At 53.4% G+C, this 27,318-nt stretch overlaps 1 protein-coding gene across 1 annotated transcript; it reads left to right on the top strand.

Annotated features, from left to right (window-relative positions):
* Positions 1 to 2,194: 2,194 nt before the first annotated feature.
* Positions 2,195 to 26,875, top strand: CATSPERG (cation channel sperm associated auxiliary subunit gamma). The gene is made up of 29 exons (XM_069458147.1): positions 2,195 to 2,230; positions 3,776 to 4,059; positions 4,148 to 4,201; positions 7,686 to 7,830; positions 8,067 to 8,193; positions 8,369 to 8,441; positions 9,345 to 9,500; positions 14,137 to 14,308; positions 15,453 to 15,590; positions 16,758 to 16,817; positions 17,006 to 17,125; positions 17,690 to 17,740; positions 17,847 to 17,976; positions 18,564 to 18,675; positions 19,653 to 19,811; positions 19,896 to 20,005; positions 20,794 to 21,007; positions 21,346 to 21,408; positions 21,508 to 21,706; positions 21,798 to 21,916; positions 22,110 to 22,190; positions 22,281 to 22,337; positions 24,199 to 24,355; positions 24,564 to 24,627; positions 24,732 to 24,827; positions 25,141 to 25,230; positions 26,256 to 26,348; positions 26,438 to 26,537; positions 26,618 to 26,875. Exons 2-29 carry the CDS (start codon positions 3,805 to 3,807, stop codon positions 26,873 to 26,875), a joined length of 3,453 nt encoding a protein of 1,150 aa, XP_069314248.1. The 5' UTR covers positions 2,195 to 2,230; positions 3,776 to 3,804.
* The last annotated feature ends 443 nt before the right edge of the window (positions 26,876 to 27,318 follow it).

The following is a 27,318-nucleotide window of genomic DNA, read 5'->3' on the forward strand; positions in this document are numbered from 1 at the left end:
GGATGTCTCAGGTCCCCTTGAAGGCATATTCTATGTGTGTACCAGCAACGTGCACGTATGTGTGATTTATTTTTCACTCTACACAAGTGGCACCTAGTAGGGTGAGGTGGTTATGATGGCAGACTCCGGAGGCAAAGTCCCTGGGTATAAATCTGAACTCCGTCACTCCCCAGCTATGTGGCTTTGGGCAAGTGATTTCGCCTCCCTGGACTTCAGTTTATTCATTTGTAAAATGGGATGAGAGATGGTAACACCTACCTCATGGACTCGTTTGAGAAGTAAGCACCTTAAGACCCGCAAAGCCCTTAAAACAGTGTCTGGCACTTAATAAAATATTGGCCAGTTATTACTCGCATTTCTGCACCTTGCTTTTTTCACCAATGCCATGTGATTCAGAGATCACTCCAGAGACACACAAGTAGGTCTCATATCTGTTTTTATACCTACAGTGCCTCATCTAGGACACATGTCCCATAAATCATCTCCGCATCCCCTGCTGCCGGATACGGGGGTGTTTCCCAGTCTTTTGCTGGTGAAACAGTGCTGCAGTGCACACCGTGTAAGTCAAGGTCTAACAAAGGCACCTCCCCCTGGCGGGGCTGTATTCCTGAGCTGGGGGTGTCAGAAGGAGAGACTCTAGTTACTCTCTGTCTGGTGAGTCTGGAAGGACTCGGGTACATAGCTACTGAGCTTCATCCGCAGGTGAAGTCACCGTTCCCTGGCCTCTGGGGTGAGCTTGGCTGGGAAGGACAGACTTCCATCAGCTGTTTACATAAGAACACCTGTTCTGTGCAGTACTGGACAGCGCTGGGGAACAGCGGTGTCAGAGAAAGCCCTGGGCCCTGCCCTCATAGAGTACGTGATCCAGCTGGAAAGAAAGACCCATTCCCAGCCAGTCGTGGCTTAGAGTGGTCAAGGGGTGGGACAGGAGCTGGTCACATATCACAGACAAGATATGAAGGAATGAAAGTAGTCAGCCCAGTGACAAAGAGGGTTGCAGAGTGTGCACAGGTCTGGAGAAGAGATCATGTCTGACCAAGGATATTCAAACCACTCTGTGTAACTTGGCTGTGCACTACAGAGACCTATGGGGCGGGGGAAGAAGATGAGTGGGATAGAAAGAGGGATGAGATTATGCAGAGCTCTAGAAACCAACTGAGGGAGTTTGGATGTTTTCCTGAGGTCCTGGGGAATCATGGAAGGTTTTAGAGCACTCTCAAGGTGTGGTACCTAGACCATCAGTATCAGCATCCCCTGGAAACGGGATGGGCTAGAAATTCTCTGGCCCCACCCCAGATATAATTAAAACTCTGGAGGTGGACCCCACTAACCTGGCATAACTAGCTAGCCCTTTAGGGGAGTCCAATGCATGCTCAAGTTTGAAAACCACTGAGTTACAAGTCCACTTTGCAGTTCATCAAAAAGTCCTGGACTGGTCAGGCATGGTGGCTCACGCCTGTAATCCTAGCACTCTGGGAGGCCAAGGCAGGAGGATCACTTGAAATCAGGAGTTCAAGACCAGCCTGAGCAAGAGCGAGACCCTGTCTCTATTTTAAAGAAAAATATATATATATTAAAAAAAAAAAAAGTCATGAACTGACCAGCCTAGGTGATATAGGGAGACCCTATCTCCAAAACAATCAAAACAAAACAAAACAAAAAGTCACGTTCTGTGTCCTTAACTGTCAGGCACCAGAATGAAAAATATTTACTTGTGCCAGACACTGCTTCTATTAATATCTTCACATGATATCTTATTGACTTCCCACAACTGTGTAAGATGGCTGCCCTTGCCCGCGTTTTGCAGAGGACCGTGTTAAGCGCAGCAGATTTGTTCATTCCCCCAGGGTCTCTAGGACACCAAACTTCTTTTTTAAGAGTAGAATTTGGGGGTAGAAGGACAAGCAGGGACGGTGTGGACTGCCGGACGAACCAACAGGAACTCCTTGAAGGCCTTCCCAGCGCCAACTTTGTGTTCAGCACCCTCTGCCGGCCACCGCCAAGCCCCCGGCGCCCGGTGCTGGAATTTGAGGGCCACCCCCCCTCCCCGCAAGCAAGCCCTCGGCGCCGGCTGGGTGCGCGTCGCCGTGGCAACGGGCGCGCGAGGAGGGCGCGCCTCCGCAAAGGCGGAAGTCAGTTGTGGAAGTGCAGGCGGCCATTTTGGGACCGGGCAAGAGGGGCGGGACTGGTGAGACCAAGCGACGGTTGACCGGTTTTAACCAAGTGACTGGTACCGCGGGGCGGGGAGAGGGGGGTGCCATCGGGGGGCGGGGATGCCGGGGACGAGGAAGGGTTAGGAAGGGGAGGGGAGGGGAGGGGGGAGGCGAGGAGGGGAAAGACAAGGGAAAGACCTGAGTGAGAGTCGTGGGACCTGGCAGATAGGGAAAGGGAGAGACCGGCGCGGGGAAGAGGAAGGGCAAGGCGAAGGGCAGATTGCGGTTAGAGAAGCGGGGCGATGAGCAGGGGCAGCGCTAGAGGAGGCTGGACGTAGAGCAGGTAGGTGTCAAGGGCATGGAAAGTGGGGCTCAGAAGAGGAGAGGAGAGAAGGTGTTGCGGCACGAGAGGAAGGTGAGGATCGAGAAGGGGCTGACCAAGAAGCTAGCGCCAGCGTGGAACCAGGAGGTGCGGGGCGAGGAGAGGGCGCGGGGCGAGAAGAGAGAGAAAGGCAAGGAGAGGTCTCGCGGCGAGGAGAAATCCAGAGACGAAGAGAGAGTCCCTAGCGAGAAGGGGCGGGGGCGGGGCGCGGAGCAGGGGCGGGGCGCGGAGCAGGGGCACGGCCAGAAGAAGGGGCGGGGCGAGGAGCCGGCGCGGGAAGAACAACTCGCTAAGGACCAGGGGAAAGGGCTGGGCGATAAGGAGCGGGTGGCAGAGCAGGGGCGGGGCGAGGGGCAGGGGCGTGGCCAGAGGAAGGGGCGGGGCAAGGAGCCGGCGCGGGAAGAACAACTAGCTAAGGACCCGGGGAAAGGGCGGGGCGATAAGGAGCGCTCGGTGGCAGAGAAGGGGCGGGGCGAGGAGCAAGCCCCGAGCAAGAAGCAGGGACCTGGACAGGAGAAAGGACTGGTCGTGGAGAAGGTCCGGGACGAGGACCCGGAGAGAGCCGCAATTAGCTATAGGGCCCGGTTCCTGGTCAGGGTCCGAGCGAAGAGAAGGGGGCGGTGCGAAGAGAAGTTGGGGGGCAGGGCAAGAAGTGGGTGCGGAGCCAGGTGGAAGTACAAGGGTGCGACCGCAGACAGGAGCAGGACAGGGGAAAATAGGAGGGGCTCTGTCAAAGCGAGAAACAGAAACCGAGAGTGGGTCAAGCGTAGGGGTAGAATACAGAGAGCAGGCGAAGCAAGGAGCAAGGGCAGGGCAAAGTTAAAGGGAGAGACAAGAAGGCGGGGCGAAACGAGGCGCAGGAGCAGGGGCGTGGCCAGAAGCATCAGTCGGGGTTGGGCCCGGAGTCATAGCAGAGGTGGGACCCACAAGGGAGGCAGGGGCGGAGCCAGAAGCAAAAGCAGGGGCGGAGCAAGGAGCAAGAGCAGGGGCGGGTCCAGGTTCAGGGGTGGAGCCCGGAGCAGGGGAGGGGCCAGAAGCTCGAGCAGAGGCGGGGCCAGGGGCAGGGGCGGGGGCAGAAGTCCGAGCAGGGGCGGGGCCAGGAGCAGGGGCGGAGCCTGCAGCCCAAGCAGAGGCAGTGCCAAGGACCGGGGTGGTAGGAGGCGCAGAAGCGAGGTGGGATCTCAGAAGTCGGCTCGGGAGAGGTATCCTGCGCGCGGGTGTTGACCCCCGCGTTCTCCAGGTTCTAGCCACGTTGTGTGCGGCCGAACCATGTCCCCTGCTGGGCCTGCGTGGCCAAGAGTCCGAGTCCTGCGGGCGCTGTGGACACTGATGGTGGCGCTATTGGCTCCGTGGAGGCTGCGGGCGATTGAGGATATCCAGGAGTGCACCTGGCAGGTTGTCCTGAACGAGTTTAACAGAATAGGCGAGAATAGCGCGAGCGACCGGTTCTTTGTTCAAGAGCTCGTGGATACAGTGGGCAACGTGTTCCGTATGCTGGTGGACTCAGCCATCGATCCAGACGAGGTGAGGGGACCAGGGTGAAGCGAACCACAGGAGCCCTGAACCCGCACCTCACTCAGCTCTGGACATTTTGCCCAATCTCTCCTTGCAGAAATACCTGGGCTTCCCTTACTACCTGAAGATCAACTATTCCTGCGAGGGACAGGTGAGTGGGTGCAGTGTGGGTGGGCTCATTCTATGAGCCTCAGTTTCCCCATCTCTAACGTTTAATAGTGGTAGCACCATCCAACACCGGGGCTTTAAGGATTCAAGAAGATTATCTGTGTATAGCTCCCAGCACCTCCCGAGGCACCTAACAGATGCTCAAGTGAGCTTTTTTGGCCATATTTTTTATTGAAATAGAATTCACCATAAAAGTCACCGTTTTTAAAGTGTACAGTTTGTTTTTAGGGTATTTACAAAGCAGTGCAGCCATCACTACTATTTTCATTCCAGAACATGTTTATCGTCCCAAAACCCTATACCCATTAACAGTCACTCACCCCCCATTCCATTCCCCTCTTCCTTCAGCCCCTGGAGACCACAAATCTACTCTCTGTCCTTATGAATTTGCCTATTCCGAACATATCATTTACCTGGCTGGAATCATATAATATGTGGCTTTTTGTGTCTAACTTCTTTCACTTAGCATGTTTTCAAGGCTCATTCGTGTTGTAGCAGGTGCCAGTACTTCCTTTTATTTATTCATTTAGGCCAGGCACAGTGGCTCACACCTGTAATCTTAGCACTTTGGGAAGCTGAGGTAGGAGGATCACGTGAAGCCAGGAGTTAGAGACCAGCCTGGGTGACAGAATGAGATCCAGTCTCTAAAAAAAAAAAAAAGGTTTTCCTGTCACCCAGGCTGGAGTGCAGTGGCCCAATCATAGCTCACTGTAACCTTGAATTCCTGGCTCAAGTGATCCTCCTGCTTCAGCCTTCCAAGCAGCTGGGACTACAGGCGTGCACCACCACACCAGGCTAGTTTTTTCTATTTTTAGTATAGACGGGCTCTTGCTCTTGCTCAGGCTGGTCTCAAACTCCTGAGCTCAAGCAGTCCTCCTGCCTTGGCCTCCCAGAGTGCTAGGATTACAGGTGTGAGCCACCACACCTGGCCTTGAGTTCATTCTTATATATGGTGTGAGATAGGGTCCAACTTTTATGTGTGATTAACCAGTTGTCTCAGTACCATTTGTTGAAAAGATTATTCTTTCTCCATTGAGTTGTCTTGGCATCTTTGTCAAAAAGCAACTGACCATAAACCTAAGAGTTTATTTCTGGACTCAATTCTATTCTCACAGTACTGGACTGTGCCAGTACTACATAGTCTTGATTGCTGTAGCTTTGTAGTAAGTTTTCAAATCAGGAAGTTTGGGTTTTCCAACTTTTTTCTTGTTTTTCTAGATTGTTTTGGTGCAAGTAAGCTTTTTGAGGACAATAGAGAGCTGTGGTCCAGAACCGAAGTTCTGGAGGTGGCAGACCTGGGTTTGAATCTGCCATTAACTAGCATTTAGTGGGAGCAAGTACAGTGTGGTAGTTAGTTGTTTGGGCTCTGGAGCTAGGCTGACTGGATTCAAATTCTAGCTCTGCCACGTAATAGCTGTGTGACCTCAAGCAAGTTACTTAACCTGTCTGTGCCAGAGTTTCCTCATCCTTAACAATCATAAAATGATAAAATATGTGTGAAGCAGTTAGCATGACCTCCGGTTCATAGAAAGGGCTCAGTGAATGTCAGTGAATGTTGGCAATAAGTTACTAGAGTGAGACCCTGGGCAGAGTGTTTTATCCATGAACCTTTTCTCCTTATCTGTAAAAGTGTGGGAATAATACTTTTTTCTATTCATTCAACACCTACTATGAATCAGGCCCTCTTTTTTTTTTTTTTTTTTTTTTTTTTTTGAGACAGTCTCACTCTCTTGCCTGGGATAGAGTGCCGTGGCGTCAGCCTAACTCACAGCAACCTCAAACTTCTGGGCTCAAGCGATCCTCCTGCCTCAGCCTCCCAGGTAGCTGGGACTACAGGCATGCACCGTCATGCCTGGCTAATTTTTTCTATATATTTTTAGTTGTCCGGCTAATTTCTTTCTATTTTTAGTAGAGATGGGGTCTTGCTCTTGCTCAGGCTGGTCTCGAACTCCTGAGCTCAAGCAATCCTCCTGCCTCGGCCTCCCAGAGTGCTAGGATTATAAGCATGAGCCACTGTGCCCGGCCCAGGCCCTCTTTTTGTTGCAGGTGATACAATGGTAAACAAAATGGTCAGGTTTTTCTTGTGGATTCCGTTTACCAGGGAAACAGACAGTAAAGTAATTTCTGAGGAAATTAAAATGAGGCCATATGTTAGAAAGGAGGGGGACACTGTTTTAGCAGGGGAGAGTGGGGAAGGTGTCTCTGCAGAGGCTTGAGCAGAGACCTAAATGATGAAAAGGGGCAACTGTAAGGAGAGCGAGGCAAAGCATTCCAGGTCTCGGGAACAGCCTACACAATGGCCCAGAGGTAAGAAAGAGATCAGTGTATGTGAGGAACCATGGAGAGGCCTGTGTGGCTGGAGCACCATGAGCCAGAGGGAGTGTGGGAGGACAGAGGTCAGAGAGGGGATGGGGGAAGATTTTCAGGGCCTCATGGGCCGTGGTGAGGACTTGGCTTTTACCCTGAGTGAGGTGCAGCCATGAGAAGGCTCTGAGCAGCTGAGGGGTGTGACCTGGCTCAAGCCTTCGCAGGCTCCCCCTGCCATGTGGGAGGCAGGCCAGGAGCAGGGAGGCAGTGAGGAGGCTGCCGTATTGCCCAGGCAGGAGATAAGGGGGGACCGGACCAGGGTGGTGGCAGCCATTGTTGTCCTGACTGGGAGAAGGTCCCCACCCCACCAGCACCTGGTCCCCTGTGACACTGGGAACCCAGAGGCAGGGCCAGAGACAGGTGTAGTTGGCAGGATGGAGGGGAGGCCAAGGATGAAGGGCTGTGCAAAGGTACCTGTTACATCCCTTGCCCTGTCCCACAGCCCACCCCGCACCCCCCTTAGTGGTCCCAGTGCAGCCTTCTCTCAGGAGTGCCTCTGGGCCATTGCTCATGCTGTTCCGTACAGCTGGAACGTCCTTCTTCTCCTTCCTTCCTCTGTCTGTGCCCAGCCAGGATCCTGCCTCTCTGGGAGCCTGTCCGTGGATGTCCTCTCGCCCTCTTGCTCAGTCCCTTTCTGACTACCTGCCCCATCCGACTCTCACTGCCAGGGCCAGACCCTGGCTGTCGTCTGACTGGTGGGGGTGGCAGAGCGTCTTCTGCAGGGAGAAGCCCACCTTGACAGTGGGACTGGGTACACTCAGAGAGGGAGAAACTGCCAGCAGTTCTGGGTGTCAGATCTCTTCCCACCTTCACGTTTTTGCCCATCACATGCTGCCCTTGCCTATGCATTCCCCATACGCACACTCTGCCTGACGACCCTGGCTCTGGAGTCACCTCCTCCAGGAAGACCTCTGACTCCCTTCACAGCCCCTTGCCCTCTGCCCCTCTCCTAGCCTGGCCCGTCCCCCATCCCAGCCCCAAACCTAGACCACGTTCTCTGGCCGTCCATACCCAGCCCAGGAAGACAGGCTGGGAGGCACAAGGTGGGGGTCCCCAGAGGCCATCCTAAGGACACACCTGCGGGGCCATCTCACCCTCAGCCCTCAGAGGACCTGGTCCGCAAGGGCCACCTGACGGGGCTAAAGCCCCTGGTGCTGGTCACCTTCCAGTCCCCAGTCAACTTCTACCGCTGGAAGATAGAGCAGCTGCAGATCCAGATGGAGGCAGCCCCCTTCCGCAGCAACGGTGGGCCTGGGGGACGTCTGCAGTGGTCACGGCTGGGAAGGTGGTGGGGTTGCGAGGGGCCTCAGTGCAGCCCATGACTGGAGGAGGGTACAGGGAGGCCTAGATGGGGCCACACGGTGGGACCCAGGGCCTAGAAATGGGTGTGGGAAGTTGCAGGGAGATCCCCATATGGGCTGTGGCCTCGAGGGGGCCACTGGGAGGCCCCAACAGCCTCAGTGCCCACTGCCACCCAGCAGAGCCATGCATGGCAGAGGAGGTGTGTGTCATGAGCTGGTACACGCCCATGCCCATCAAGAACGGCAGCGTGGTCATGGACGTGCTCATCCGCAGCAATGGCCTGGGGCCCTTCATTCCAGATAAAAGGTGCCTTTTCCCAAGCTGGGGTAGCGGGTAGATTCTGGGAGGAATTCCTAACCCCAGGTCCCCAAATGAACCTGGGGGAGACCAAAGGGGAGGAACGGGGGAGGTAGCCATGAGCTGTGGCAGGAGCCCCTGAAACTGGGATCCTCACCTGCGCCTGCCCCGCACCTGCTGCCAGGTTCCAGGTGAATATCAACGGCTTCCTGAAGAGAGAGCAAGACAACACCATCCACTTCACGGTGGGAGAGGAGGTGAGGGCCGGGCAGTGGGAAGGGGAGAAGACATGGGTTAGAGACGGTTGTCTGGGCCTTGGGCTGGGGCCCTGATTGCTTCCAAACCAAGTGGCAGATCCCAGTTCCAGAGCACTTACCTCCATGCCAGGCCCCAGGCGAAGTGCTTACTAAATGCACAGTCATGTCCAGCCTTCACGGTGACCCTGTGAGGGGAGGTGCTCACATACCCATTTCATTTCATTTCATTTCGTGTTTTCAACTATACTGCAGGGACATATCTCACATGCCCATTTTATTTTATTTTATTTTTTTTTTGAGACAGAGTCTCACTCTGTTGCCCAGGCTAGAGTGAGTGCCGTGGCGTCAGCCTAGCTCACAGCAACCTCAAACTCCTGAGCTCAAGGGATCCTGCTGTCTCAGCCTCCCAAGTAGCTGGGACTACAGGCATGCACCACCATGCCCGGCTAATTTTTTCTATATATATTTTTAGCTGTCCATATAATTTCTTTCTATTTTTAGTAGAGATGGGGTCTCGCTCTTGCTCAGGCTGGTCTCGAACTCCTGAGCTCAAACGATCCGCCCACCTCGGCCTCCCAGAGTGCTAGGATTACAGGCGTGAGCCACCGCGCCCGGCCTCACATGCCCATTTTAAAGAGGAGAAAGCTGAGGCCCCAAAGGGTTGGAACCATTTGCATGTACACGTGGAAGGCGACTTGAAATTGTCTGCCTAACTCCTGTGTCCATGTTCTTAATCACAGTGCATTCATTCAGCAGGTACTTACTGCACACACATTGTGGCATCACGGGGACACGGCAGTGAACACATAGACACAAATCCCTGCCCTCCTGGCATCCTAGTGGGAGACAGGGTGGCAAACTGTTAAACGTGAACAGCAAGTAAACCCTGCCCCTCCCTGGCAGCTCGTGGACCTGAAGCCCCAGTACTTTGTGAACACCTCATCGAGGCCCCTGTGGTTCACTGTGGACCAGTCACCTGTGTTCATCCTGGGTGGCATTCCCAATGAGAAGCACATCCTGATGAGTGACACCAGCTTCAAGGACTTCTCTCTTGTGGAGGTGAGCAGTGCAGGCAGATGGTGGGTCTAGGGCTACAGAAGGGGGTCCCCAGGGACTCACCAGTCCCCATGAGAGGCAGATAGCATGAAGGAAAAACACATGCAGCCAGAGGGCCGAGGTTCAAATCCTGGTTCTCCCACTTCCTGGCTGTGTGACCTTGGGCAAGTCATTTTACCTGCCTGGTCTCAGAGTCCCTTCTGTAAAATGGGAATAATATTAATATTTACTGCATAGAAACATTGTGGGATAAGTTAATAGTTTCTATAACGAATGGTATACATGCGCCCTATTACCTTGTATGCTCTGGAAAATTCCGAATTGTGATATACATCTGGCCCCTAGGTTTCATATCAGGCATTGGAGCCTGCATTATCCCCAAACAGGGAGGGAGTGTCTGAAGTAAGGTTCTCCTGCGTTCGAGGACAGAAAGACGTTAGAATTAGTGCAGCCGCGGGCGGAGCTCCAACCCAGGTGTCTTGCACAGAACTGGGTGTAGCAGGTGCACCTCAATGCCAAGTCTGGGCACAGACCAGGCTTCAGGCCGGGCTTGATTTGGGGCTCAGGTGAGGACTTCAGCTTTAGCTCCACGTCTTTTGAATTAGCCCCGTTCTCAAACTGGTTTATATCATCCCAACTCCCGGGCCCGAGAAAGGGAGCATCTATTTCCCAAATAGCATTTTTTTAAAAAATTCTGAAATTTATTTCCTTGGTCCTGATGGGTCCACCTTGGGTCACATGTCCCAAGCTAATAGCACATGCCTGTGGGCTCAGCACAGGTCATTAGCTCTGCCCTACTGAGGAGGGCAGCTGAGACAAGAGTCAGAAAGGACAGTTCACCCAGAGTGAAATCAGGATGGCTTTGCCACAAGGTGAGGGAGAAAATGCTGGTTATTAATTGTGTCCCAGGTAACAACTATGCCCGGCGACAAACCTATAAGATTACCTTAACTTCCTTCAATCCAGGTCAAAAGCCCCTGTTACCATTTCCGGGACCTCATGTGGGTTAATGTTCTCCCGATCCCCTCTGGCTCTGAGTTCCTGTTCTACCGAATTTGTTTGGTTGGTGGACCGTCTTCCTATCCTGTGCCAGCTGTCTCTGTTCTGCGCCAAGTCTATCCAACATTGTTCAATTTGCATGAACTTCTGACCCAAGCACATCCAGGGAATGTGTGGTTGGTTGATTTAGATCTGCTGAAGAGATTTGGAGGCAGAGAAGGGGTTTACATCACAGGAAGGAAGACAAGTTCCATTTGAACTTCAGGTATCTTTTTTCTTGTTCCTTCTTATTTTAATTCACTGAGGAGAAATTCACAAATTTCACCATTTGAAAGTCAACGATTTGGTGGCATCTAGTTCATTCACAATACTGTGCTACCACCAGCAACATCTGGTTCGAAAACATTTCCGTCACTCCAAAACAGAACCCTGTTTATTCTTGTTCTTCACCCATAGGGATTTCTCCGTGATGACCCCATCTCTCATTCTCCTCTCTTCCCTACTGCGCTCCCGGGGACCCCAGATCCTCCCCCTGCTCAGCTCTCTGCAGCCCTGTGTTGGTCAGGGTTTAGATTTAGATGCTGTAACAAAGAGACCCTCAAAGGGAATAGATGAGCAGACACTGTTGCTCATTCTGGGGACAGTCCAGAGGTGAGGAACCCTTAGGCCCTAGGTGTTGACATCTGTATGATCACAGCTGGGTCACGCCCATGTCCATATTCTAGCCAGTGGGAAAAGGACAGAGTAGAAGTGTCAGGCAAGCCATTTTATTTTAAGCAAGATTCACTTCCACTCACATTCCATTAGTGAGGAATTAGTCACATGGCTTCATCCAACTGCAAGAGGGTCTGGGTGACACATGCCCAGCTAAACTCAGTCACCAAAAAATATGGGGGAAATGGCTTTGGGAGCTTACCTAGCCATCTGCCAGAAGTGGAAAAGGAAACTTGCTGGTAACTGAAAAATTCAGGACTTCAGTCTCAGCTGGATCCAGGATTTCAAACAATGTCACCAAGATGGAGTTTCTCTCTCCATCTCTTGGACCTGATTCCTCTCTATTGACTTTATGCTCAAAACCGTTCTGTCCTCTGGAGCTGAAGACTGCAGAGGCTGCATCTTCTCAGGCCTATATCCAATGGGAAAGATCTTTCCCACGCCACAGCCCCCAGCCCCAAAGTAACAAGATCCTTCCACTTGGTGCGGCTCAGGCCACTTGCCCACCCCAATGCAGTCACTGTGGCCAGGGGAACCCAACACGATCCTTATTAAATTAAATGAGTCAGAATGCTCAAAAGTTGTTCCAATAGAAAATCCAACTGACTTGAAGCTTTTCTCTTCCTCATATACATGGGAAAAGAGGGTGTGTGATATCCTCTTCTAACTTAACAAAAGAAATTTCCAAGTATTTCTTCCAGAAAACAGAGGCATCAATGCAAATATTATTAAGTATGACAACCAATAAAAGTTATAGACTTTTTAGAGGGTATAGGTTAGTCTCACCAGGCATAGCAACAGTTCTGTAGCCTGTGGGGCTTACAAGACTTTTATAGAAATGACATTTTATGATACTGAACAGGGTAGAGGAAGCGAGAATGTTCACATTCTCCTTAACTTGCTGCAATTCTCTCAGCAGCAGAACTTAGAGTTTTGCTTTGATTTGCAGTTTTTATTGAAAAGATTAATAGAAAATTCCTTTTTAGTGGAAAATTTCAATCAGATGCAAAATTAGAGAGAAGGGTATCATGAACCCAGCTTCAGTAATTATCAACATTTTGCCTTTGTTGTTGCTGTCCCACTATTTTTTCTTTTGAATTTTTTTTTTTTTTTTTTTTTTTTTGAGACAGAGTCTCACTCTGTTGCCCAGGCTAGAGTGCCGTGGCGTCAGCCTAGCTCACAGCAACCTCAAACGCCTGGGCTCAAGTGATCCTTCTGCCTCAGCCTCCTGAGTAGCTGGGACTATAGACACGTGCCACCATGCTTGGCTAATTTATATATATATATATATATATATTTGTTTTTTTTTTAGTTGTCCTGCTAATTTCTTTCTATTTTTAGTAGAGACGGGGTCTCGCTCTTGCTCAGGCTGGTCTCGAATTCCTGAGCTTGAACGATCCACCCACCTCGGCCTCCCAGAGTGCTAGGATTACAGGCGTGAGCTACCACGCCCGACCATCTTTTGAAATATTTTAAAGAAAATGGCAGCCATCATACTGTTTGACCTGTAAATTACTAAAATACTCAAGGACATATCTCTGACCCTCTAACACATGAGGACTTTTAAAAAATAAAACCATAGACTGGGCTTGGTGGTGCACGCCTGTAGTCCTAGCACTCTGGGAGGCCGAGGTGGGAGGATCGTTCAAGCTCAGGAGTTTGAGGTTGCTGTGAGCTATGATGATGCCACGGCACTCTAGCCCAGGCGACAGAGCAAGACTGTCTCAGGAAAAAAAAGAAAACCCACAAAATACAATGCCATTGTAATACCAAGCAAAATTAGTAATAATGCCTTAATATCTAATACTAGGCCATAGTCAATTTTCCCCAATTATCTATCTTCAAAGTTGGTCTGTTTGAATTGGGGTTTGACATGATGCATTGGTTGTTGATCTCCTAAGACTCTTCTCGCTTGTAAGGCTACTCCCCCCACCCCTCCTTTTCCAGGCAATTTGTTTAAGAAAATTAGGTCTTTTGTCCTGTAAAATTTGGCTGTTCCTCTGGCCCCACGTATTGGACTGCTCAGGCTGCCACAATATAGTACCACAGACTGGGTGGCTTAGACCACGGGAATTCACATTCTCACAGTTTTGGAGGCTGGAAGTGCAAGATCGTGGTGCCAGTAGGGCTGGTTTCTGACAGCTGTGTCCTCACGTGGCCTCTCTCTGTGGAGTGGAGAGACCAAGCGGGCGCACCCTGGTGTCTCTTCCCCTTCTTATGAGGACGCCAGTCCTACGGATCGGAACTCTACTCTTATGACCTCATTTAACTGTAATCACCGCTTCAAAGGCCCTGTCTCCAGTGCAGTCACGTCTGGGGTTCAACATGTGAATTTGGGGGCAACGCAATTCAGTCCGTAATATCCCATGTTGCCTATGAACTGGTAGTGAGCTCTGGAAGCTTGATGAGATTTAGATTGAATCTTTCAGGTTTGCCTGCTGTTAGTGATGCTATTAGTGTTAGTAACTGGCCAATGGATTCAAGAAGTGTTAACCTGACAGCTAAGTGTATTCACAGTAGAATAGGATTGTTAACACGTGTCTTGGGCCAAGCATGGGATTTTTTTATTTTTTATTTTATTTTTCTTTTTTTGATTAGAGGAAGGGCAGCATGGGATGTTCTGTATCCATGTGGGTACAACCCTGGCATAGGGACTGCTAAGAGCCATTGAGCATGCTGTGCACCGCCCAGCTGCAGGGGGCACACAAAGCCTGCACTGGCTCGGGCCTGGGTCATCCACTTCCCTGGCCCATACTGGGGAAGTTTGGCCCCCGAAGTGCTGTTGCAGGCTGAGCAGGGAGAGCGCCCTGGAGCAGCTGCATGTGTCCATCCCAAGCAGTTGTCAGAGCAGGAGCCTCCCCAAAGGTAGGACATGGGGGCCAAGGCCAAGGCCACCTGCTCACCATTAGCCTCTGCTCCCCTGCAGTTGAGCATTGACAGTTGCTGGGTAGGCTCCTTCTACTGCCCCCAGGCTGGCTTCACAGCCACCATCTACGACGCCATCGCCACCGAGAGTACGCTCTTCATTCGGCAGAACCAGCTCGTCTACTATTTTACAGGCACCTACAACATACTCCATGAGAGCAACCGAGGCAGCGGTGAGGGGCTATGGCTGGCCCAAGCCTTGGGGAGGGCACAGCGGTGAACCCAGCCACTGGAGGCACCTGGGACTGGAATTGCCATGGGTTTGGCGGAGGTGGGGAGCAGCAGGGACTTGCCAAGGTCCCGATCACCACTGCCCACCCTGCAAAGGACTTCCCCTGCCCTCTCTATGCTGGCGTGGCTTCCTGCTCAGACCTTCCTGGGACTCGTGACCCAGCTGTGGGAAGAGGGGGTGTGAGTGAAGGCAGGGAGCAGGGAGAAATAGACACGTGCACACGCACACAGTGGCAGAAAGACATGCCCAGAGAGATGCAGGGGGAGAGACAGCAAGTCGGGGTTGGGGGAGGAGAGAGGCACAGCGAGTCAGAGAGGGGCAGAGCGAGAGGACAGAGAGAGAGAAACAGAGACTGGGCTGTTGGCTGTTGAAGAGGCAAAGCCACGAAGGAGACCAACCAGAGAGGAAAAGCACTGTTGATTCAGCCTCATCTTTAAATGATACCAAAGCCCTCCTATTGCTTCTAGGTTTCCCTCCATCTAGATGAGAACCGTCAGCTTACAGCGTCACTGAACACTGTAGTGAAACTTACATTTCATTAGCTAATGCACGTTCCCAAACAGCTTCATTCTCTCCCTTAGAGCAATTTATCAGTCAGGGGAACCAAATTAAAGTGGCTAAGCCAAAGCAAAGGGCAGTTTGTCGGCTTACACAACTGAAAGCCTAGGGGCAGGTGGTCCCAGGGACTGTTGGATCCAGGAGCTCACTGCCACTGTTAGTCACCTCTGGGAGGATGCCCCTCGGTAGCCCCAGGAGAGAGCATCTCTTTGTTAGTGATTACAAGCTGGAACTGTCTCTGATTTGCCCAGTTTGGTCCCACGCCCAGCTCAAAACCAATCACTCCAGCTAGGGGAGCTCAAGGGAGGGGTCAGCCCACTCTGAACCTCATGGACAGAGTGTGAGCGAGAGGAATTTTCTCAAAAGCACCTAGTGCTCTCTACCAAGAGCACCTGACGCCACACTGAACAGGTGCTTCAGCAAGAGAGGACAGGTAACAGGCTTGCTAAGGCCAGGAAAGTGGGGGGCAGGGGCGCAGGCCCCAGGTCCAGCCACCTGGGCCTGAGGCCCCATGCTGGCCTCCCTAGGCAGCTGGGTTCGTGTCCTGGCCACCGAATGCATCAAGCGGTTGTGTCCTGTGAACTTCCACAGCAATGGCTCTGAGTACATAATGGCCCTCACCACTGGCAAGAATGAGGGTTATGTCCACTTTGGGACCATCACAGGTAAGGATAGGGGCCTCTGGCAGCCCAGGAGACCCCTCCATACTCTCACCTCCAGGAATTCTGACCTTAGGCCCTCACTCCTCACCATGTACCCTCAGGAGGGGTCCCAGGCTATGGGGGGGGGGGGTGGCTTTATGCATTTGTAGGGGTAGGGTGTATCTTTCATCATGTGCTTGATTTCAAAGAACAGAAGCCCAATTCAAAAATCATTTAAGCACAAAGAATTTGCGGACTTCTATAAATGAAAAGACCAGGGGCCAACTTGGAGCACGGCTGGTCCAGGGGCACAAAGGATATGTCGTCAGGACCTGTCTCTTGGCAAGGTCATGTCGCATAGTAATTATGGAACAGATTCTGGAGAGAAACTGCTCCATCATCCCCGTGCTCTTTGCCTTTGGACAGGTGACTTGACCTCTGTGATCTCATTTTAATCATCTACAAAATGGGATGATGATAGTACTGGTATCTACTGCACTGGGTGGATACAAAGATTAAATAAGTTGATATACATAAAGGCCTTAGAACAGGCTAGGGACATGGTGAGCGCTATGGAGCGTTTGTTATTGTTAGCCCTGTAATTTGGCTTCGTTTTCAGGTAGCTACTCCTCCATGGGGGTTAAAGATGGCCCCTAAGATCTTGGGGCCCACATCACCTACCAGTTTGAGTCACCCCAAGAGAATGAGAACAGCCTCTTTTCCATTATTTCTTTTTATAATTTTTTGCTGGGTTTTGTGCTTTTTGTGTATTTTTTGGGGGGGGGGGTCTTTTTTTTGTTCCTTGTCTCTAGAGCTGAGGTCTCACTGTGCTCAGGCTGGTGTCGAACCCTGAGCTGCGCTGTCCTCCCACCTCGGCCTCTCAGAAAGCTAATATTACAGGCATGAGCCACCGCACCCAGCCATCTTTCCCATTATTTCTAACGCAAGTCCCAGGGTGCACTCTGATTGAACCACTGTGGGTCACATCCTCAGACCTGAGCCAAACACTGTGACCAGAGACAGACATACTCTTACAGTGACTGACGGCCAGAGTGAGATCTGCCCCCCGGAATCCCAAGGACTGAAGGCTAGGGAGGCACGAGGGGGACAGTCGAGGAGTTGGTTTAGTGGGGTGCCACACAGATGGGATGGGATGGGAAGGGCCTGGCATGAATCCGCCTTGCTCTGCAGATGGCCACGTGTCCTTTGAGATGCTGCCCAGGCAGTGGTCCGTGTGTGAACAGATAGGAGGTACTCATCCCCTAAATGGGTCTGCAGCAGGAGGGTGGGGGGACGGAGGGTGTGGGAGAGCAGGAAAGGGTGGGAGGGGGTCACAGGATGGGCAGTATCTTCGAGAGTGTTATGGGGAGGAGCATGACAGTCACAGGACCGAGGCCACTGGGCCCTGGGGCTGCTCCGGACCCCCCTTCCCCTCTCAGTTGACAGCTGCTCCATCACCTGGGCGGAATTCATCCCGGGTGACTATTACCTACTGCTGCTGGTGGAGAATAAGTACGTTAATGCCCAGCGTGACTTCCAGATGGTTGGCTACAACACAGGTAATCAGGGCGACACAACGGACTAGGAGCAAAAAGGCAAGAGCCCAGACCATGGACTGCGTTCCCATCCTGAAGGATTTGTGCTCAGCAGGCAGAGGGAAGGAACTGTTGCCATGTCACAGTGAAGAACAGAGTAGAGGCTTGGTGGGCTGGAGAAACGGAGAGGAAGCCGATGTGACTGGAACAGAGGGGAGAGAGGAGGGAGTGAGATTGGAGAGGTGAGCAGAAGCCAGATCTGGAAGGCCGTTGTGGCTTACGATAAGGAGATTTGATTTTATTTTACCTGCAGTGAGAACAGGGCCACCATATGCAGTTGTACAGGCTGTGCGCTGCACAAAACCCTCCAGCCAAGGGGTGAGAGGAGACAAGTCCTTTGCCCTAAGAGGATGATATCTTCTCAGAGGCAACGCTTTTTTATAAGCCACATGAAGAAACTCTAAGGGCTAATCATGGGAGGCCACTGGAAGGTTTTATGGGGCACTGGAAAGTGGATGACTTGCTCCAACTTCAGGTTTTGAAAGGCCAGGGCCTCAGGAGATTTTGTTGTGTTTTCCCCACCTGTAGTTACTAATGAACTGAAAGTCCACTACAAAATCCCGGAATTTGTCCCTGAAGGTAGGAGGGGAAGGCAGAGGTGGTCTCAAAGGTGGGGATGGGCCAGGAGGGGCCTAGGTGATCCCACCTCACTGTTGTGTGTCCTCTTTTCTTTTGCCCTGGTCAGCTCGAGGCTTGGAGTTCCTGATGATCCTAGGGACAGAGTCTTACACCAACACCAAAATGCTACCCAAGGGCATATTCTATAACCCATACAACAACCTGCTGTTCATCTGGGGCAACTTCCTCCTGCAGAGGTGGGCCCCCACCTGGCAGGCCAGGCATATTCTGCCTCCCCAACACCTCTAGGGTGGGGACCCTTTCTGAAGTCACCAAATCTTCAGAGGATGCCCAAGTCTAGAAGTTATCAGGACTCATCGGGAAAACATGGCCTGGGGTAGTCAGAGCTGGGATGGGGAAGCCAATATTTTAAAGTTATAGGAGCCCTTTCTTAAGATGAAACCTTATATAAGGACCCAACCTGTGTGAGCAATAGAAGAGCATTTTCTGGGGACAGTTTAGGATCCTTCCCAGCCAGCCACCCTCTCGCTCCTCAGGAACTTAGGGGCCCCTGAGCCACCTCCAAGGATGGTTGGCAAACTGCCAGGGTGGCCGGGTGCTCCTATTCTGCAGATGGGGAGACTCTAAGGGCAGAAGGTCACCACAGGGTTTGGGGTGGGGGCAGAAGCTAGGATTGCAGGCTCCCTTTGCATGTTCTCACAAGGTCGGTGGGGAAACTGGGTAAATGGTTCCTGGGTTATGTTAGGCCTGGAGTTGGGGGAAGCGGAGATCCGGGATAACCAGCTGTTCTGGCACCCCCAGCTCTCCGTCTCTGCCCCTGCAGCGCTGACATGGCAAACTTCATCTACCTGGCAGACTTCCCCAAGGAGCAGTCCATCAGTTACCTGGTCAGATCCTTCCTTGGGGACATGGCAATTGTCACAGAGACCGAGGAGGTGGGCTGCCCTTCCCTTCTCCCTACTCCTTCTCTGCCCACCCCGAATCCCCAGGGGCCTCCCTTCTTCCCCCAGTCAGGGTAAAGGGGCTAAAGGGAGGGAACATGCTCAGGGACCCTGGGGAAGGGCAGCAGAAGTTCCATTTACAGCAGAGAGAGTAAGTGTCTTTTCCAACGTCACACAGCAAAGCAAAAGACTTGAGCCATGATCTGATTCCCAGAGGGGGCCCTTGTTCATTCCACTGTGCAGTTCATTTCATAAGTATTGAGCACTTACTGTATGCCTGATCCAGTGCTATAGACTCAGTGGTGACTGAGTCAGCCCTGGGCCCTGTCCTCACAGGGTCACAGTCCAGTCGGGGAGACAGACTTCCCAGACAGTGACAGTTCAGAGTGCTCAGGGCTGTAGCCAGGAAAACAGTACCTACAGAAGCTCAGAGGAGGGGACTGGCCTAGTGTGTGGGGGTGTGTCAGGGAGGCTTCACAGGGAAGGCCACATGGGGGGACATCCTGGAGGCTAGATGGGATCTCCGGGGTTGGGGCTCAGGAAGGGGAGGTGAGCTCCCCTTCAGACGTATGTGAGGCTGGGCAGCACTGCAGAGATGGGAAACTGAGACCAAGGCAATGGTGAGAGCCTGGAGGCTACAAAGAGTGAGAAGAAAAAAGAGGTCTCAGCACTAGGAACTCTGGCTTTTAGGGACTGTATAGATTAGGAACGCTTAGGTTGCAAGTAACCGAAATGCAAGCAGACTGAAATATTGAAAAAGATCATCACAGTGGGGGCTGGACCCAGACGGGGCTAGGCTCTGGGAAGTAGAAACAGCACTATGGAGAAAGGAATGGGGGCTCACCTGGTCCCAGCTGGAGGTGAGCTCCCAAGCCTGACCCCTCAAATAATGGGGCCATCGTTGGGCAGAGGAAGAGGTGGGCTCAGGTCCCCATGGCTCTCATACACACATCCGGTTGTTGTACATTCAGATCTGGTACCTCCTGGAGGGCAGCTACCAACTGTACAAACTGTTCCCGTCCAAGGGCTGGGAGGTGCACCTCAGCCTGCAGGTGATGCATCAGTCCCCCCTCTACTCATCCAGTGAGACCATGGTGACTCTCTTCTATGAAGATGGCAGATTAAACCAGGTGCTGGGTGGGGGCTGTGAGGGGACATTGGGGTGCCACAGGATGACTGACACCAGCTCACTTGGCCCTGCCTTCTCCCTGCAGCTGGTGTACCTTATAGAAAACCAGCAGGGCCGGCTGGTCAAGAGGCTTGTGCCTGTGGAGAAGCTGCTGATATACATGCAATACAACCGCTATGAGTTGCAGCGGCAAGGGTGAGAAGACGCTGGTCCTCACCGGCAGTCTGAGGACTCCAGGAACTGTCCTCATGAAGCTGTCATTCTTAAGGGGGGGAACAGCCAACCCCAGAGGACCTGAGGCCTGTGCTAGTGGGAGCTCAGCACCTACAGCAGCTCAAAGGATGAGCACGAGCCAGCCTGGGGGGAGGGTGGATGAGCTGTGACAAGAAGGGCAAGGGAGAATTAGCCAGGTGAGGAGGTGGGGAAGAGTGTTCCAGACAGGGGGAAACCACATGTGCAAAGGCCCTGAGGAGGAAAGGAGACTGGGGTTGAAGAACTGTTGCAGCAAGAGTGCAGGGGTGATGGGAGCAGGGAGGAGGTGGGACTGGTGGTCATAGGAACTTGGACTTCATCTTGAGCACCCTGGGGATCCACGGATGGGATGAAGGGGAGGGACTACAGGGTTAGAGTTTACCGTGTTCAATAATGATCTTTCTGGTCACCTGCAAAGGGTGAATCAGAGCAGGGAGGCAGATGGAGCTAGGACTGGGGGTGGGGGCAGGGACCCGGCGCTGGGGTGGCAGGAGAAAGGGGGAGGTGGAACAGACAGCGCTTAGAAGGTCAAGTAGACAGGCAATTGGGGACTGCCCGTTGAGGTGGGGGGACTCTGCTCTGAGGGATCGAGGGACGTCCAAGGGGATGTGTTCTGAGGACGCTGGGCACCAGGGCTGAAGCCGAGGAGGAAGGTCCCGCTGGATTAGATTTGGGAAGTCGCAGCACAGAGGCGGGAAACAGTTTCACCGTCCCCCACTGCCGCTGCCCAGGAGCCACTTGATGCTGTCTTTCACCGACCTCTGCCCCTTCAAGGAGATGAACCTGCGGGGCCTGCCCAACCCACAGAGATACACGCGCCAGGAGCGCTACCGGGCGCGGCCGCCGCAAATCTTGGAGCCCTCGGGCTTCCACAGCGAGAACTCGCTGGCCGTGTATCAGGGCCTCGTCTACTACCTGCTCTGGCTGCACTCCAAGTACGACAAGGTGGGCGCCTCGCGGCGGGCGGGGCTGTCCCGGGCCGGCCGGTGTCTGAGACGGGCTGCGGGGAACCGGCGTGGAGGGCAGGGGTGCGGCCCCGGGCGCAGCGCGGGGGAGAGCGGGGAGGAGCCGGGGCGCGGGCGCTGGAGGGGCCTGGCTGGAGCGGGGCTACGCGGACAGGGCTTTGGGGCAGTGGCCGTTGGGTAGAACGCAGGCGGCCCCGGGTATGCATCTTCGGTTTTGGTTAGGGGCTGGAACTGGGTTAGGAAGGGGTCTGGGGAGGCCGCTTGCCGGGGGGCTGTCCCCCTCCCACGTCCGGTCACGGTGCCCGGCGGTCCCTGCAGCCCTACGCGGACCCGGTGCACGACCCCACCTGGCGCTGGTGGAAGAACAAGAAACATTACCAGGTGCGTGTAGAGGGTTGGGAGTCGGGGAACAGGCGGCGCCGGGACGCCCCTCGCCGTCAGCCCCGGCGCCGACTTTGCCCCGCCCGTCGGGTCCGCCAGGATTACTATTTCTACCTGGCGAGCAACGGGCTGAGCGCGGGAGGCGTGCACATCGACATGGACAGCTACGAAAAGATCTACGACCTCGAGCCCGAGTCCGAGCTGCCCGAGCGCATTTTCCTGGACAAGGGCGCGCAATACACCTTCTCCATCTTCATGAAGGCGCTGAGCCACCAGTTCCAGACGCACCTGGCTCCCGGTCTGTGGGCGGGGCCTGCGCGCGGGCCGAGGGGCGGGGCGAGGGCTGCGTCCGAGGGGCGGGGCCTGAGCCTGTTCGTCTCCCGCGGCAGAAATCGGCTACCACCAGCGCAGCCCGGTGAGCGTGGGCGTGGTGCTGGCCGACCCCAGCTGCATCGAGGCCACAGTGATCCCGGACGTCTTTATCAATCGCAACTCGGTGCTATTCGAGGTAAGGCCTGGCGGGGAGCGAGGTACCAGGGTGGGAGCGGTAATAGCGGGGGCTGTTAATCTATTCTTGTGAGTAGGAAGTGGAAGTCCGCCTTCTCCTGCCAGCCTCCACCACGCGCCCCAGCTATGGGTTATCTGAACCGTCCCTGGGTCCTTGGGCAAGCCTGTTCACCCCTTCACTTATGCTTCTCCAGATTACGCTCAAGGAGAAAGAGTTTTGCTACGACCAGGGTCTTAGTGGTCACCACCTCCTGAAGACTTCCATGAGTGTCAAAGTAAGGTCCCGCCCTGGAGGGGGAGGGACGCAGGATGATGGGAAGACTGGGCTCGTGGGGCACACAGTCATCACCTGCTCCTACCCACAGGTGCTGGGTTCTTCCGGGCACTGCTTCCAGAACACGCACCAGGGACCCCGTATGCAAGTATTGGAGCTTGGGGTACTGGGCCCTGGGAGAGGAGGGTCTAGGTCGGGTTTCAACCGGGCTGGTTCCCGGTGCTCCCCCTGGGAATCCCACTAATTTATCATAATTTCCTTCCTCCACCCATTCACGTTTTGAGCAAGAGCTGCCGTCACAGTTGTGTAGGCTGCACGTAAGCGTGCATGTTCCTTCTGATACTTTTCTGCAGGGGGGAGTAAAGTGTCTGAGGGTTAGGTCCTCTTTTTCCAATTGCCACAAAGGTGGCGTGACAACCACCTTGGCCCTCCGTTCACACAGTGCTCACTCACGTGTCCTTTGTTCACATCTTCGGGTCCTTGGTTCTTCCCTTGCTTACTCATGCAGTATCCGCTCTGTGCAGATGCAGACCCTGAGGCTCAGAGAGTTACAGATACCCACTCAGAGTAACCCAGGGAGCTGCTAAGCGGTAGAGGACGGATCTGACCCATAGTCATTGTCCTCACCCACTTCCCTGGCCACCACCCAGCAGACCCTGGTGCTCCTCCCTCCCGGCTTGGAATGACACTGGGCAGTAAAATGCGTGTTGTAAAAGACCCCCGACTCTTTGGATTACATGAGATTTCATGTGTTAGACTAAAGAAAAAACAAGGAGCAGGTGCGACTGGATCAGGGCAAGCAGGAAAGTGGAGAGATGAAGGCAGAGCAGTGAGTGGGGAGCAGAGCCTGCTGGGGCTTTGTGGGCCATGGGGGGCAAGCTCTCCAGGGGAGTGGCCTGAGCAGAGGAGGGACTCAAGTGTTCACAAGGTCCATCAGGCCGCATGGGCTAAACAGACTGAAGGGGAGAGGGTGGGAGCGGGGACACCAGGAAGGAGACAAGGTTGGACAAGACGAGAGTGGGGGCAAAAGAGTTGGAGAGAACGGGTGAGTTCTGGATCTCTTTCGAAGGCTAGGAATAACAGGATACCCTGATGGGCAGGATGTGGGTGCGCGAGAGAGAAGGTTCAAGGCTTTTAGCCTGACAGCTGGAGGGATGGAGGTGCCATTAGCTGAGTTGAATCTGAGATGTCCATTACACCTCCCAGTGAGTGAGGGGCTGATGGGTGTAAAGTCCCACACCTGGCATGGGAAGCCCTTAACCTGTTGCCGCTGACCCTCTCCCCAGCCACCAGTAGGCACATGCCACAGTGTTTAGATGCTCAAGTCCCTTTGAGAAATGGGCGAAACCCTTGTGCCCTCTCCCTGAAATGGCCCAAGGGACTCTTCATTCTGAAGACAATGTCAAGGGGCTTCCCTGCTCCCTAACACCCACCCCAGGCTCTGCTTCCCTCATATATCCCATGCTCCTGTGGGCCTAATATTTGAGAATTCAGGTCCAAGTTCAGATCCATACAGTCTGACTAGGAGTTGGGGTTTCATTGGTGCAGCTGTCGGTGGTTTTGTATGTCTTATTCTAGAGGCAGCTGCAGCTAACCTGTCTGTTCCAATCCCAACACTACCACTTACCAGCTGTGTGGCCTTGGTTGCTTAATAAGTTGCTTGACCTCTCTGTGTCTCACTTTTGCCATTCCTAAAATGGGGATATTAATAGTCTCTACCACACAGGGCTATTTTGAGAATTAAATAAATTTGAATATGTAAAGCTCTTAGAACATCACCCAGTGCCTCGTACATGGTAAGAGCTACCTAAGTGTTTGCGGTTATTAAAAGTATTGTTTGATGATGATCATGATCGTATTGCTCCCCCTCCCCGTGGTGACGGTGAGCCAGGCAGGCGGTGGTGGTGTGTGTAGGAGGCAGGTTGTCCTCCCTGCCCCCCTTCCCAGTCTGGTGGGGCCTGAGGAGACCCCGGCCGTCTCCAAGGTGAGGCTTTTCTTCTCCCTCTCAGGGCAACCTGATGTTACCTGTGCTTATCGGCTGCCCCCCAGGCAAGCGCCTGGCCTTCGACATTACCTACACGCTGGAGTACAACCGCCTGAAGAACAAACACTACTTCGACTGCATGCATGTGGACCCCGAGATGCCCTGCTTTCTCTACCGTGACAGCGTGTGTTCAGTGCCTTCCTCTCCAGAGTTCAATGCCCTCTTGCCCCACCGCTTTGCCCTCTCCCTGCCCGCACACCTCCCCGCAGCCCGCCCATCCTCTGCTCTCGCCCCTGGTCCTCCACCGCTCTCTTTCCTCCCCTCTCCGTCCTCCACTTCTCCGGCCAAGCTAATTTCTTCTCCTGGTCTCAACCCCCTCCAACTCCACAGCTTTCTACCCCTTCTTCTTGATTCAAGATTTGGTGACGGGAGACTCTGGCAGTTTTCAGGGCAGGTAAAGGCATGGCTGGCATTCGGTTAGGGCAGGTGGAGGGGGTGGGAGGAGGGATGCAGGACTCGGACTGGAGGCCAGTCCATGTGCACTTCTGCCCCTGGCAGCTTCGTGCTGAAGGTGGTGGGCGGTGGGCCCACACTGAACAGCATCAGGGACTACAGCAAGGAGGAAATCTACCGCTACAACAGCCCCCGGGACAGGTAATTACAGTGGGCCCCCACCCCTTGCAACCTCCGCATAGCCTGCCTTTCTTCCCCTGCAGGCCCCTCCCATTTCTGAGCCGAGCCCCTCTCACCCTGGCTGCAAATCCTACCCACGCCCCCTTCTCAGGCTCCACCCATAGTGAGGCTCCCGCAAGCAAACTCTTGCCCTGCCCACACATTAGGCCCCGCCCACATAGTGAAGCCACACCCACCCAAGGCTCCGCCCCTGCTCTCACTGGTGGGGCTGGCCTCTAAGCTGGCAGGCCAGGCTGCTCCCGGTCCCTTGCTGAGATGACCCGGTCCTGCGCAGGACTGAAAGCCTCATCTGGACCACCAGCACCAAAATAACCACCAAAGACATGGACTTCCACATCATGTCCCATCAGAGCTCGGGCATCGAGTAAGTGCACTGTCTGGCCACGATCCATAGGGTCTGCCCATCCTTTCTGCTTCTGGGAGGCCTCTTGATCCCCAAGCCAAACACTGACTGCCTTTGTGTTCTTCAAACGGGGATGGCTTTTGCACAAGCTGAACCCTCTGTCTGGAATGCTTGGTCCCTGCCATAGTCTTTTCAGGCCTTAGTTCAGGAGGACTTTTCTGCTTCAGGATGGGACCGTCATTCCCTCTTGGCTCCCATGGTCTCTTGTGCCTCCCCCATCCTGGCCCTATAGCTCTGCTGGTGCCCCCTACCCTGACCCCAACCCCTCCCCCGCCCCAGTCCCAGCCCTGACCACTGTGGTCTGTCACTATCTTGTGTGGAGTCTGTCTCCCTTACAGGACCAGGTCCTGCATAGACTCAACATAGTTATTCATTGACTGAGAGAATGAACAAATGAATAAATTAATCCATGGTAGGCATTTATTGACATTTGCATGGAGGTATTAATGAATACATAAAACTATGGAGGAACAAATTAGTATAGGGGCTCAATAGCTGTTTTTGATTCAGTGGCAGGAAAAAATGATGCCCTGAGCAAATGAAGGCAGTGAGTGAGTGAACAAATTAACCCCCTCACACCTAGTCAGTGTTTAACCTGTGTTTATTGAAAAACGAATAAAGGAGAGAATAAATGAAAGATGTGACTTTGTACCTAGTAAGTGCTCAAGCTATATTCATGGAATGAAAAAATGAAGGCAGCAGGGAATGAATGAGTTGGCACACAATAGGCACACAGTCCCTAAGCTGCATGGATGCACAGTAACAGATGCATTGACATGTGGCCGTGTGAAGCAGGAGGGAATGAATGAGTAAACAGTCTGTTGCAGGGTAGGTGTTCAGCAAGCATTATTGGAAGAATGAATGAAAGAAGGAATGAATGAGGGAAGTCGGTGCTCACCCCGAGTGTGCGGGGTAGAGGAAGAAATCAGGGGTGAGCACATACCAGGCATGGTTGGTAGCACAAGTGCCTGAACTTGGGCTCGCAGGTGGCTGTGTCTGAAGAACTCCCCATGCTATGACACCATTCCCCAGAGCATCTTCTCCCCTGAATTCTTCTTCAAGGTGTTGGTGAGCAATAGGTGAGCCAGGCCTGTGGCCCAGGTGGGGGTTGGGGGCTTCCCGTGGGGTACCTGACTACTCCCTGAATCCTGAACCCCATCCCCCACAGAGGTGTGGACAACAGCACATACTGCAACTACCAGCTCACCTTCTTGCTGCACATCCACGGGCTCCCACTCAGCACCACGCGGGCCCTCCTTATCGTCACGGTGAGCGGCTGGAGCTGCCCTGCTGGGGGTGCTGGGGGCCCCCAGGCTGCCCACCAACAGCTGTTGTATGGTGCCTGCAGGTGTCAGCCAGCATATTTTTGGGCCTGGTGATGTTATATATCTTATTTTGCCTCACGTGGCCCCTTATGGTTAAGGCCTGCAACATTCTCCGCTTTAAGATCAACAACATCATTGCCTCAGAAAGCTACTACTCCTATTCCTCCTCTTCTGCAATCTCTACAACACCGTCACAAAGTTCCGGGGCCGGCTCCATGGCAGCAGAGGACAAAGCTAAACCTGAACCTGAACCTGAACCTGAGAAAACTTTGAAGATCTGAGCCTGTTGCTTGCCTCAGCCCGCACCCACCCTTGCACCTCCCCTGCTAAGCCCATCTTGGGAATGCAGCCTGTCACCAAGCCCAGGCCTTTCTGTTTTGTTTGAATGTTCACTTCTTGTTCAGACTCAAATAAAGCCTCATTTCAGGGCCAGCTGTGGGTCCTCATAAGGGCTCATATTCAGTTGGTTTGTACGAGCACAGCTGCACCGATTATTAAAATATCAAAGTCCTTCCATGCCAGCCACTCAACAGTGGCTTCTCTGTGTGCTTGTCAGCTCAGCCCGTCCTCAGGTGTCCCAGACCTCCCTGTGGCCAGCAGAATCCTCTACAACCCAGGCCCATGTCTGTGGCCTCTAGTCTGTTCTGATGGTTCAGTGCCCCAGTTGTAACAGTTGTTAAATATTTTGAATGTAACACCTATCTAGTGGTTTAAGGAGGGGACT

Source organism: Eulemur rufifrons, chromosome 24 (assembly GCF_041146395.1).
Source record: "Eulemur rufifrons isolate Redbay chromosome 24, OSU_ERuf_1, whole genome shotgun sequence".
NCBI lineage: Eukaryota > Metazoa > Chordata > Mammalia > Primates > Lemuridae > Eulemur > Eulemur rufifrons.